At 38.2% G+C, this 13,289-nt stretch overlaps 2 protein-coding genes across 3 annotated transcripts in view; one reads left to right on the plus strand and one right to left on the minus strand.

The window, feature by feature from the left end:
- The window catches only part of LOC5565610, a gene marked incomplete in the record, with an annotated part of 686,619 nt that overhangs the window by 517,986 nt on the left and 155,344 nt on the right, over window positions 1-13,289 (plus strand).
- LOC5565614 (parkin coregulated gene protein homolog) overlaps window positions 9,787-13,289 on the minus strand; it is a 32,362-nt gene continuing 28,859 nt past the window's right edge. The window contains exons 4-5 of one of the 2 annotated variants that reach the window (XR_002498704.1): window positions 10,446-11,024; window positions 10,357-10,368 (exon numbers count right to left, since the gene is read on the minus strand). Coding sequence is in view for 1 of the 2 variants with exons in the window: in XM_021838091.1 (XP_021693783.1) it covers window positions 10,789-11,024 (236 nt within the window). In the remaining variant the exon portion in view is untranslated. Of the gene's footprint in view, window positions 11,025-13,289 lie in introns of both variants that reach the window. The other variant, XM_021838091.1, reaches the window with a different exon arrangement.

Genomic DNA, 13,289 nt, shown 5'->3' on the forward strand with positions numbered 1-13,289 from the left:
AGGCTAGTGGTCATTCTATCAATGTCACTTTAGCCTGATTGTCGTAGCAAGGGAAGGTCATTCGTGACAGCATAATTTGGGTAACACACCGCCAGTAGATAGACGCTTATGACGCGGTAATTTGGTCTTAATGTCATGTCGAGCTTTCAACTTATGACATACCTCAATTATCATTTTTTCAATTCAATTCATTTTTTTTTCAACTTGTTATTACAGTTTTGTAATGTTGTTTACTTTTTGTGTGGAGTATATTTTACACCCACTTTATTTTCCGTGTGTTATTTACCCACATTTGAGTGTTTCTAACGTGATGTGTTTTATGTCACCGAGTGCTGTGTTGTTTTGGTTAACATATTAGAATTGGTTGGCAAGATAATCCACCATCATATTATGGACATATTTTAATATGATCGTTTTGGCATTTAATTTCATTTGAAACGTGTTGTGAGCGAGCTTAGCATTTAGGGATTAAATTATCGTATGTAATGTCTCGATGAGCAAAATAAAAATAGGTCTCAATCTCCTCCCGTAGCTGAAAAAGCAACAATCAACATGAAGGAGCATAACTGTCGAGCACTGTGGCAGGATATGGTGGCATTTATGGTGGTTTTGTGTTTGTGTGTTTGGTCGGAAGATGACGGAAGAAAAATTTCGAACCACGTAGTGCGACGGACGCATTTTTTAATTCCGCAAATCCGACCGGAGAAAAGTGACCGCAGCGGGTTTCCTCACATCGAAAGCAGTTGGAAGATTGTGTCCAGTATCGTCGCGAGTGATCCGTCAAGGGTTTCCCAACAAAGTAGTGCCGCACATTGGTCCAATTTTGGAAAATCATGGCAGAAATTGCGCATTCTCAATATTTTACTATTCTTAGCCATTACAAGTGTTTTGGAACATGATTTAGGGTTAAGGCGAAGTAGGCCATCATTGAAATTTGTACGCGTCGTTGATGATTGTTGCTAATTCATCTAACGATTTCGAACCAAAGACTATCAGTTAGTTTTGCACTGACACAGCTGAAAAAGTATCAGCATTCTTTATGCATATTAGTGCGTACAGTGATACTTTTTCAAGTCAATATAAACTATCAAGACTGAGTTTTATCACTTTGAAATGCAAGCTGAAAAGTCATCATTGTTGCCAAAACGAATGACGGGCTACTTAGCCTTAAAGACTCTATTTTGGGCATAGTCACAATTGTGGCCTTGTGCACAATGTGGGTAAATCGGTATCCGTTCAAGTCGAAATCTCTGTTATAGTCTAATTCAAAACTACATTCGCCAGAGTAGCTAAACTCCGCTTCAGCTATCGACTTGGCCCGCAGGAAGGTATCACTGAAATTGCTGCTCAAAAAAATCAAAATTTACTCCATACGTATGAGTTGGGATTCTTTGAAGTGTTTATTTAATCAATCTTTCAACAATTAACCCTGGGATTCCTTCAAAAACATCTACAGTGATTTTGTTGAGACTTCCACGAATTTTTTTTTTATCTTATTTAAGGGAACGTTATATAAATTCCTGCAAGAATTTCTCCAGAAACATCTCCGAGGTAGGGATGAAACAATACATAGGTATCGATACTTTTACTCGAATGTAGAATCAGAAGAAAGTATCGATACTAACTTAAGTCACAGAAGCGCGTCCTTAATTTGTTCATAAAAAATCAACTGCTCCACGTTATGGCTGCATTAGCCTAAACAAAAAGTACATGAGAAAGTACACATTCGTTCAAGTAGTTTCATTTGATATCTAGGCTTGGAATCGCACTGAAAAGAATCGATTCCAATGTTACTTGGTATTGAATCAAAAGTATCGAGCATTTACTCGTATTTACAGTGGAACCTGAGTCAATGTTCGACTATCGACAATTATGTACAACAAAATCGAAATTTTATGGTTTTTATGATGGTCCAGTCGAACATCTTTCCAAAGGTTTTCTGGCCCATGATTCGATATTTCCATGGATGGCCCTTTAAGATATCGACTCATGGAGATTTCAAGGGATCCTACTGAAACCCGTGATGGAAAGTGGCGAACAGTTCTGCTGAACTGGAACAAAAGCAAAACCAAATGCTCCCGAGCGTCAGAGCGCTGGTTTACTCGCATATGTCGTGCTCCCGAGTAACCGAAGCTAAAGTGATTCGTGAACGTGTTCGAACAAAGAATCAAATAGAAGTTCGGCTGGGATTGGCCATAATCTTCTTCAGTGTGCATAATTCAGTGCCTCTATTAATACAGGGTCAATGACGGCGCCGCACAGAGGAGCACCTAGAACAAATTCGTGGCCATAATTTCGATTTTTAAAAATTGTGATTTTTGACACCGCTATATTTTTTAAACATAGCTAATACTATGCCACATGTTGTGGCTACATTGAAAAGACGTCATATAACCTTGAAAAAATGTTAAAGGAGTTCAAAAAAGCAGGATTTTCAATGGTTTTTTCATTTTTTTATATTATTTAATCAGAATTATATTTTACATGAGACAATTTTGCCAAAATAAACATATATTTTTTACTGAACTTTTTTTTATAAATACAAGAAGAGCTTCTACATAAAATATTCCAAAAAATATTTTTTATTTGTTTATTTTTAAGACTATTTTGCAAAACGAACTTTTAGTCATTTTTCGTAAACTTCAGTATTGAAAAAGTTACCTTATACGGCAATATCCGGCAAAATTTCGACCACAGCGTGAAACTTACATATGTTATCTATCAGTTACAGCATAAAACTCTTCCGCATATTTCCGCACTTGAAATTTTAAGCATTTTGAAAATATCAATTTTTATCATTTTTTTTTCGAATATTTTTGCCCGCTTTTCAATAACCTTCTATCGCTAATCAATTGAAGTGCATGTTCTTAATGCGTTTGTTCAATGTGATGTCCGAGAAAATTGTAATTTAAACATATTTCTTTCATTTGTATAACTGATTTAAGCAAAATTGCTAATTTTATAAATAACGTATATCACAGTTTTTACACATGACATCGCCAAATCAGATTTAGCAATTTTTTGAAATAAACAGAAATGCTTTGTAAGAGATGCAATGGTGCCATGGTATAAAATTCCATGTCCTTTGAATTTCTTCTTCTTCTTGGATTTACGTCCTCACTGGCACAGAGCCTGCTTCTCAGCTTAGTGTTCAATGAGCACTTCAACAGTTGTTAACATCACATTAATAGGTTTTCAGGAAAACCGTAATTTCGGTTGAAATGGATAATTTTTCCCGGTTGGTTTTATCTGTTCTCTTCATTGTTGACAATGAATAAATAAATAAATAAAATAAATAAATGCCAAACAACTGAATACAGGAAAATAAGTACGACGGTAATCCTCACGGACTCATGTACAGAAAATTTCTATTATATGTGGTTTTAGTGCTGAAAATAATCTCTAAAATAAAAACTGGGGGGATTCCATTTCGGGGTGAAATTGATCACTTGTCAATGCGATTATTGTGAGTTTTTGAAATTACTCCACATACTGAATTCCGGCTCCCTGAATACGAATATGCTTCCAAATTTGAAAAAAAACTATATGTCTCGAAATAATTTAAAAAAAATCAAGAATTTCGCGGAAAACGCCTCAATGTAGACAATTTAGAAAAAAAGGCCTGATGTCTAACCGATACTGAATTATTTCAACAAAATAAGCTCATTGATTAAAAAACAAACAAACTTTTAGGCTATTTTTGAATGTTTGTTAATAGCGTACCGTAGATGATTCATGAATTTTTCATTATTGTTCGTTTAGTTGAGGAATAGATTCCCGTGCACATTTTCAACGTGGATAAATAAATACTCACACGCCAGTTTATATGGCACTTTCATAGAAGCACGCACCTTGCATTCAATGTACAATCCAACATAATGCGTTACATGTGCGTTACTTGTTGGTTTTGTTAGATACGACGCCATCCAATACATGGCAAACATGGTGGGAGAATATTTTGGTGTGACAAAATTATTTAGGTGTGAGTCTATTAGAGGGAAAAATCCTCAATATTTTCTTAGAAATAAACATTCATCAACGCAAAACAAATCTTCACAACTCTCGATCCAACAATAGTCAACGTTCATTCACACCATTGTTTGAAAAAAAATCGACACTTTTATACGCATAAAAGTCCTTTTCATCGAGTTTTATGGTCCCAACTTTCAGAAATGATGGGTATCTAAAGGATTTTCAATGGATTTGAAAGTTGTGGGTGAAAATTGAATGAATTCCAGCTGTAAAATTTTTACCTGATTATGCTGTCAAATTTTCACCCAATTATGTAGGAATTCTTATGAATATTCGTCTACCTGTTTATTAAAATTTTAAGACTGATGGGCTTAGGCCGACTCCTAGTTTTGTTGATGCGGTTTACAAAACATAAAGAGTCAAAATAATCCGTTCGTGATATCTTGAAATTTGTGGATCAGATTATTTGTACAAATGAGGCATACATAATTTTTTTGTAGAATGCATGGAGAAAGTGTTCCAGATAAAACATACCAGTCAGTTTTATTATTCCATTAAAAAGAAATTTGATTTCATGAATTGCAAATGCAATATTGCATTGTATTCTTTTAGACCAAAAAATCCAATAACTGATAAAATACAAATTATTCATCGATTGCTTATCCTCTTGGCGAGCATCTACTTATGACGTACAAATCTATTTTCCATCTGTTGGTAGAATATTCAAACGATAGGCCATCAAAAATTAAATTAAAAATTGTTTGTCTACAACAGTATTTTTTCAATACTGATACTCACTGATATGTAGATAAATGTCCTGAAACGGTTCGAAATTAATCCTAATTGAGTTATAACAGTTTTTTAGTCAATATCAAAGTATGAGCAGATCATTTAGGGTAAAAAATAATTTTGGCCATGATTTTCCCAAATTACTCTTGTGTGCGCCGGCCCTGTCCTTGCAGTCAGGTGGGATTGGAGGAAGGAATGGTAGTGTGTAACCTTTGCTATTTGGAGACCGTGTTTTCCTCTGCATCTCCACAAAGGTTACTGGGAGGGAAGTTTGTTAATGGGGAGGATCGTTGGGTCACAGGATTCACTTTGATAAGCGATTAGACCATGATAAATAATTTGACGCGAGCAAAGGATCAAACACTACTACCTGCTTCGCGATCCGCGCCACCAATTTATCATGCCACACGAGCGACGCGCAACACGATTGATCCTGCTCACATCACCCGTCCCCGCAGGAGCAAGTGACGCGAGCAAAGTATCAAACACTACTCATTTATGGTTTCTAAGGGTTTTTGACTACAAACTAGTAATTTACTGTTGATTTGGTGGTTATACAATTAATTTGTCTGTCAAAACCATAATAAATCACACCTTGCTCGGTTACTCGTGAGTAAACATTCCCGAGCTTGTTGCTACTTCTTTTGACATGTTCTCCCGAGCAGACGGGTGTGGACTTACTCACACGTAGCCAGTTCCCGAGTCTGTGATGTTTGTTATGCGTTGGTATACACTCGTGAGCTGCTTCGTGATGTGAACTTTTCCACCACTGCTTCCTATTTAAATTATTATACCGACTTCAGCAAAACGCATCGCCAATTTTCAATACTTGGTTCTTATTTTACCAAGATGTTGACAAATTGTACTTTCACTAGGAACCAACGGGTGCAACCAATGTGCAAGAATTGAAGTTCCCATTTTTTGTACTGAGCAATAACGGCGCCGGGAGCGTCCGAATATAGGCCAGTTTGAGATGGAGAAGAAATGTTAACGTGTTCGTCGCTTAAAAAAGCCGTTGAGTCTTCTGCACTTTCTCAAGAAAACACTAGTACTCTTATTAATGTATTCGAATCCTCTGAGCAGAATCTCAAAAGAGAAACTTTACAAACTCCACTAAAACACTAGTAGTTTAGAAAGTCGACACTTTTAGATCAAACCATTCAAAGATATTGTAATAAAAAAAATAACGAAAATTAAGCGTTGAAACATTATATAAAACATGAAATAAAGTTCAATCCGGTAGTAACCAACTATTCACTGTTTGTTATATAAACTTAGTATGTCCTTCGCTGTCTCGATAATAATATCATATTTTACTCATTAGAAACGAAAGCATGAAACGAGCTCACCAGTTGATTCTCGATTGTTCAACAAGAAACTGCCCGGAAAAACGCGAACAAAAAACCCAACATTCACTCCGGCGATGCCAAAAACGAACTCGTTGTTGGATTCTCGGAAAACCGTTTACCAAGATTGATTTCCGACTTTAGGTGTGTTAAAGATTGATTGTAAAAATTTGTTTCAGTATTGCAGGAATTTGGTTCAGATATTGAAAACAACAATTAAGCTGCTTAAGTGATTCTACACTTTTTTTTTCGGAGGTGTTGTAACCAGGGTTGGGAAAAAAAATCTGAAATTCACTCTACAGTAGTCAAACAAAGCCAATCACAGTCAGCGAAGCCAGTGAAACTCACGCCCATCGCTGCTGTAGGCAAGAAGCCTTGAAAATTGCAAAACACCCGTTGCTAAGGACAACCCAAAATTACTGTAGAAAAATGTTCTATTTCCCGCTGCATTTCCCGCATTTAGAGCCTTCAATGACACTACTGATTTAGAGAAATTCATGTACCCAACATAGGCTACTTGATGAGATTCACGATTTTAAACTACTGTAGTGAGAGAGCCACGTGATTTTCGCGAAATTCAAGCCTACTACTATTACCATTCCCAGCACCGGTTGTAACATTCTAAATGAGTGTTGCAATACTCGGCGAAGCGATTCCATACTTTTGGTGGATAGTGTATATGAACGATACGAATCAGTTAAATATCTTGTCAAAACTTCCCTAAGAATGTTTAAAGAAATCTACTGAAGACTTTGGGAAGAATTCTCTCTAAAATGGGATCATAGTGAGGTACAAAGAGTCTACCTTAAAAGGAATCTGTGCAAGTATTCCATAATATCCCAAAAACTCGCTTAAAGTCTATCGGAAACTTGAGAAGCATATCGCCAAAAATTCAACTAGGATTCATCTTATTCTTCACAAAGAAACTGATCAGAAATCTGTAATTGATTTTAAAGACAATACGCAAAAAACTTCTTTTTGAAATCGACTTATTTCGTGTACAGTCAACTCCATAACTCAATATTGAAGGGACCATCGAGCTAGGGAGGTAACGAGTTACATACAGAACACAAAACCAGTGCAACTTCGATCCAAGGGATCATCGTGTTAGCCATGAAAACCAACTTTTAACTCGATATTGAGATACGGAATATCGAGTAACGGAGAATTGACTGTGTGATTTAGCTTAACATTTTATCAAAATTCGTTAAAGATGTCTCTGAAAACTCTTCAAATGCAGTTTGATGTTCAATGATGTTCAAATGTTATTGGTCAGATCAAAAAAGAAAAAGACCTAAAATAACTTATTTTTACCCTATTAGTGAATCTGATTCATGCCTGTTAAATTTTTATAAAGTAAAAAGCCGTAAAATTGTATTATTATTATAAAATTGTATTAGATATCCAATCCATAAATTACCCGCACATTTCGATTTGACACCGACAAAATTTATGTCCAATTCCTAGATTATCATCTGCCAGTCGAGGGAAACCCTACCAAACCGAATTGAACCCGATCAAAGACACTCCGATAAAAAACCGACGGTGATTGTCAATGCATATTTTATTGGCCCACAGGACAAGGGGGACAGCAAGAGCGGCAACGCTACTATGGTATTCCAAATCGTTACTCACGCTTTATCCCGGAAAAAAAACATACAAATTCCTCGAACTCCACACGTCTCACCAGAGACGCCAAGGTTGACCGTGGAATCAGAGCAGAAAAAAAACATACCTACATTCTCCGGTCCCGGCAAACGCAAATAAATTGCTCCACAAGTGAAGTCCCTTCTTCCGGAGTCACCCGACGACGCCCAGGTTTGATTGGGTTTTCCTATCTTTTTCAGAGGAGCGTAACAATAACAGTCACAGTAACACCCCGCACATGCAAGCACTATCCGACCATCGAGCAGCAGGAAGCAGCAGGAAGCCAATCTGAAAGGGCAGTCAGATTAACGAGCATTTAAAGAAGGGGCAGAATCAATAAGTTATCAATAGAATAATAGAACATAAGCAATAACAAAAATTTATGAACATGAGATGAACCAGCCTAGGGCTGAAAATCTCAATAATAAAGAAAAAAAATAACAAAATTCATGACAGAACTAAAACTAAGCACTAAACTGGAAAATTGATGAAAACAAACAATGGTCAATAAGAAACTCGCAATAAATAAAATCGGATATTAGTATAAAGAATTGTAAATAAACAATACAATTTAAAAACCTGTGCGAACAAAGCAAATTAGAACTCAAAAAATTCAAAAGATTACAAAAAGAAATAACCAAAATAAATACAATGAAAAATTTTAACTTAAGAACGATAACGAAAAAACAAAAAAAAAACATTAAAATATTTCAAAAAAAAAAAACAATAAATATCATAAACTAATGATGGTTATCTTTTTCCAAGGCCATGATAATGTTTTTCTCAATCTGAAACCAACCACCCATTGCACCCTCCAGTAACACACAACCGCGGCGACCATCGACCGGAAACCAACCAAATAATGCAAATACGAAATAAACGAATATAAACTTTTTCCTCCATCGCTCAGCCGTCGTTTGTCGTTTTTTCCCGCTCCGCGATTCAAACGGGAGCACCATAAATTCTTCGAAAGGCTGAGTGAGAGAGAGAGAGAAAAAAAGCATAAATTTATGCTACTTCACCAAGCTCCTGCCTTCGCTGTGGGTACCGAACTCGAACCAGGTACCAACTACCTATGCCACAGTGGGGAAAATTGACTCAGAAACTTCCATATTCAATGGGAGATAGATGATAGAAGATAGAAGATAGAAGATAGAAGATAGAAGATAGAAGATAGAAGATAGAAGATAGAAGATAGAAGATAGAAGATAGAAGATAAGATAGAAGATAGAAGATAGAAGATAGAAGATAGAAGATAGAAGATAGAAGATAGAAGATAGAAGATAGAAGATAGAAGATAGAAGATAGAAGATAGAAGATAGAAGATAGAAGATAGAAGATAGAAGATAGAAGATAGAAGATAGAAGATAGAAGATAGAAGATAGAAGATAGAAGATAGAAGATAGAAGATAGAAGATAGAAGATAGAAGATAGAAGATAGAAGATAGAAGATAGAAGATAGAAGATAGAAGAAATAAGAAAGAATATAGAATATAGAAGATAAAAGATAGAAGATAGAAGATAGAAGATAGAAGATAGAAGATAGAAGATAGAATCTAAAAACTAGAGTCTAGAAGCTCGCAGCTAGAATCTAGAATATAGAAGCTAGAAGCTACAAGCTAGAAACTAGAAGCAATAAGCTAGAAGCAAGAGGCTAGAAGCTAGAAGAAAGAAGCTAGAAGCTAGAATATAGAAGCTAGAAGCTAGAAACTAGAAACTAGAAGCAAGAAGCAAGAGGCTAAGAGCTAGAAGAATGAAGTTAGAAGCTAGAATATAGAAGCTAGAAGCTAGAAGCTAGAAGATAGAAGATAGAAGCTAGAAGATAGAAGCAAGAATCTAGAAGCTAGAAGCAAGAAGCTAGAAGCTATAAGATAAAAGCTAGAAGATAGAATCTCAAAGCTAGAATCTAGAAGCTAGAATCTAGAAGCTAGAATATATAAGCTAGAAGTTAGAAAAAAGAAGATAGAAATTATAAGCTAGAAGCTAGAAACCAGAAGCAAGAAGCTAGAAGCAAGATGCTAGAAAGTAGAAACAAGAAGCTAGAAGTGAGAAGCTAGAAGCTAGAATCAAGAAGCTAGAAGAAAGAAGCTGGTAGCTAGAAGATAGAAGCTAGAAGCTAGAAGCTAGATTAATCAACTTGATACCGAACGCTTCAAATTCAAATGTTACCGTAAAGTTTGAATTTGACGCATTTTGGGCCTCATTTTCCCCCACTGTGCCATGGGGGAAGCCCGGTTCCGAATGTGTACCGACTGCTGCAGTAGGAACTAGACGGCAAAGAGCACGGACCCAGAAAAACGGCGGAAATCTGGAAAAATAATGTGTGCTATGATAAGCAGAAAATCGAGCCAGCCTGGAATGTTATTGCTCCTCGGTTTCCGACGGATGGTTGGATTCGGTTTAGGTAACTTCTGCTTTGCGTGTGGGAGGCCACATATGTACAAAGCAACAGGGTTTTAGGGCCTCGGAAGGTTTCCTCAGAAAAATTCTGAAATACTTCAATAGTGGTGATGAGTTTGACTTCTAGCAACATATAATTACCTGAACATTTATTTACCCAAAGATTTGGAAGGTTATGAGTGACTCGCGTGGAAGCATTTTAGTTTGGGAAACACTGGCCATGGAACATATATATTGTCATGACGCCTCGTAAAGAAAGATATGCAAAAATCTCACTCTTCGCTCACATACCTTCAGATCTGCTCCTGACATTCGTACCACCAATCAGTTCTCTCCAGTGCCTTTTGTCGAAACTGGCGGAATGATTTACCGTTTTCCATTCAATTCCAATTTCGGTTTATGCAGCAGCCAGCAGCATCCAATTCCGGGCGATGATGGATGCGATTGCAGCACGGTTCCAGATTTGACATTGCAATTCCCCCCTCCCCTCCCTGTATTTTGCATCACAATCATCACGAAATCTCTGCCTTTGACGGAGGTGTGACATATTTCTCGGATTTCCGCCCGTGATCGATGCGCTTTCGGCGAGAAACATTTATTGCTAGCCGCACAGTGAAGCTTCTTATGGGGGCTCTTATTTGTTCAGGACACAGCTTTCGTACGTGGGGACCATGTATTTGATGTTGAGGTAGGCATCGGGACCGCCGTGTAGTTCCAGCATTCGAAGAGTTTCGTCGATGACGTCACCCACCCGGTTTCCGCCTTGGAAGTCAATCTGGTCGCCGATGTTGACGTTGCAGGCGCGGAAAAGATTGGGGATGGGCAGGAGTTGACGGTAATAGGGGACGAGGGCCGAACCGATCCAGGGTCCTGGAAAAAAAAAATATTATGATACCAGCAAACTAACCAGTGTGTACTTTTTATAACATATATTCTGAATATATCAATAAATTGCTAACGAATGTGTACCTTTCTTATAAAACAGTTTAAACCAAATCTTGAAAACATGAATCCAGGAATATTTCTCCATGCAAACATAGTAATCCTGAAGAGATTTTCGTCGGGATCCTGAAAGGATTCCCCTTCGAATCCTTGAGGGAATCTTCTCTGACTCTTGAATAAATTCTCTTTCAAATCATGAAAAGATTCAACTCAGAATCCTAAAGCAATTCTTCTCAAAAACCTGAGAGGATTCTCCTCAGAATCCTGAGAGGATTCTCCTCAGAAACCTGAGAGGATTCTTCTCAGAATCCTGAAGGATTTTCCTCAGAATCCTGGAAGCATTCTTTTCAGGATCCTGAAAGGATTCTTCTCAGAGTCCTGAAAGGATTCTCCTCAGAATCCAGAAAGAGTTCTCATCAGAATCCTGGAGGGATTCTTCTCAGATTCCTGGAGGAGTCCCTCCAGAGGAGAGGATTCTCCTAAGAATTTTCGAGTGGATTCTCCTCAGAATCATGAGAGTATTCTTCTCAGAATCCTGAGAGGATTCTCCTCAGAATCCAGAAAGACTTCTCCTTAGAATTCTGGAATAATTCTCCTCAGATTCCAGGAGGGATTCTCCTAAGAATCCTGAGAATATATTCCTCAGAACCCAGAGATGATTCTCCTCAGAATAGTGAGAATATTCTCCTCAGAATTCCGAGTGGATTTTCCTCAGAATCCTAAGAGCTTTTTCTTCAGAATCCTGAGAGGATCTTCCTCAGAATCGTGAAAGGATTCCTCTAACAATCTTGGAAGAGTTCTCCTCAGAATCTTAAAAGGATTCTACTCAGAATCCTTGAAGGATTCTCCTCAGAATGTTAAGCGGATTCTCCTCAGAACCTTAAGAGGATTCTCCTCAGAACTTTAAGAGGATTCTCCTCAGGATCCCAAGAGGATTCTTCTCAGAATCCTCAATTGATTTTCCTCAGAATATTGAGAGGATTCTCCTCGGAATTCTGAGAGGACTCTCCTCAGAATACAAAAAGAGTTATCCTCAGAATCCTGAGAGGATTCTCCTCAGAATCCTGAGAGGATTCTGCTCAGAATCCTGAGAGGTTTCTGCTCAGAATCCTGAGAGGTTTCTGCTCAGAATCCTGAGAGGATTCTGCTCAGAATCCTGAGAGGATTCTGCTCAGAATCCTGAGAGGATTCTGCTCAGAATCCTGAGAGGATTCTGCTCAGAATCCTGAGAGGATTCTGCTCAGAATCCTGAGAGGATTCTGCTCAGAATCCTGAGAGGATTCTGCTCAGAATCCTGAGAGGATTCTGCTCAGAATCCTGAGAGGATTCTGCTCAGAATCCTGAGAGGATTCTGCTCAGAATCCTGAGAGGATTCTGCTCAGAATCCTGAGAGGATTCTGCTCAGAATCCTGAGAGGATTCTGCTCAGAATCCTGAGAGGATTCTCCTCAGAATCCTGAGAGGATTCTCCTCAGAATCCTGAGAGGATTCTCCTCAGAATCCTGAGAGGATTCTCCTCAGAATCCTGAGAGGATTCTGCTCAGAATCCTGAGAGGATTCTGCTCAGAATCCTGAGAGGATTCTGCTCAGAATCCTGAGAGGATTCTGCTCAGAATCCTGAGAGGATTCTGCTCAGAATCCTGAGAGGATTCTGCTCAGAATCCTGAGAGGATTCTGCTCAGAATCCTGAGAGGACTCTGCTCAGAATCCTGAGAGGATTCTGCTCAGAATCCTGAGAGGATTCTGCTCAGAATCCTGAGAGGATTCTGCTCAGAATCCTGAGAGGATTCTGCTCAGAATCCTGAGAGGATTCTGCTCAGAATCCTGAGAGGATTCTGCTCAGAATCCTGAGAGGATTCTGCTCAGAATCCTGAGAGGATTCTGCTCAGAATCCTGAGAGGATTCTGCTCAGAATCCTGAGAGGATTCTGCTCAGAGTCCTGAGAGGATTCTGCTCAGAGTCCTGAGAGGATTCTGCTCAGAGTCCTGAGAGGATTCTGCTCAGAATCCTGAGAGGATTCTGCTCAGAATCCTGAGAGGATTCTGCTCAGAATCCTGAGAGGATTCTGCTCAGAATCCTGAGAGGATTTTCCTCAGAATCCTGAGAGGATTCTCCTTAGAATCCTGAGAGGATTCTCCTCAGAATCCTGAGAGGATTCTCCTCAGAATCCTGAGAGGATTCTCCTCAGAATCCT

The sequence above is a fragment of the Aedes aegypti genome, chromosome 1 (assembly GCF_002204515.2).
Source record: "Aedes aegypti strain LVP_AGWG chromosome 1, AaegL5.0 Primary Assembly, whole genome shotgun sequence".
Classification (NCBI taxonomy): domain Eukaryota; kingdom Metazoa; phylum Arthropoda; class Insecta; order Diptera; family Culicidae; genus Aedes; species Aedes aegypti.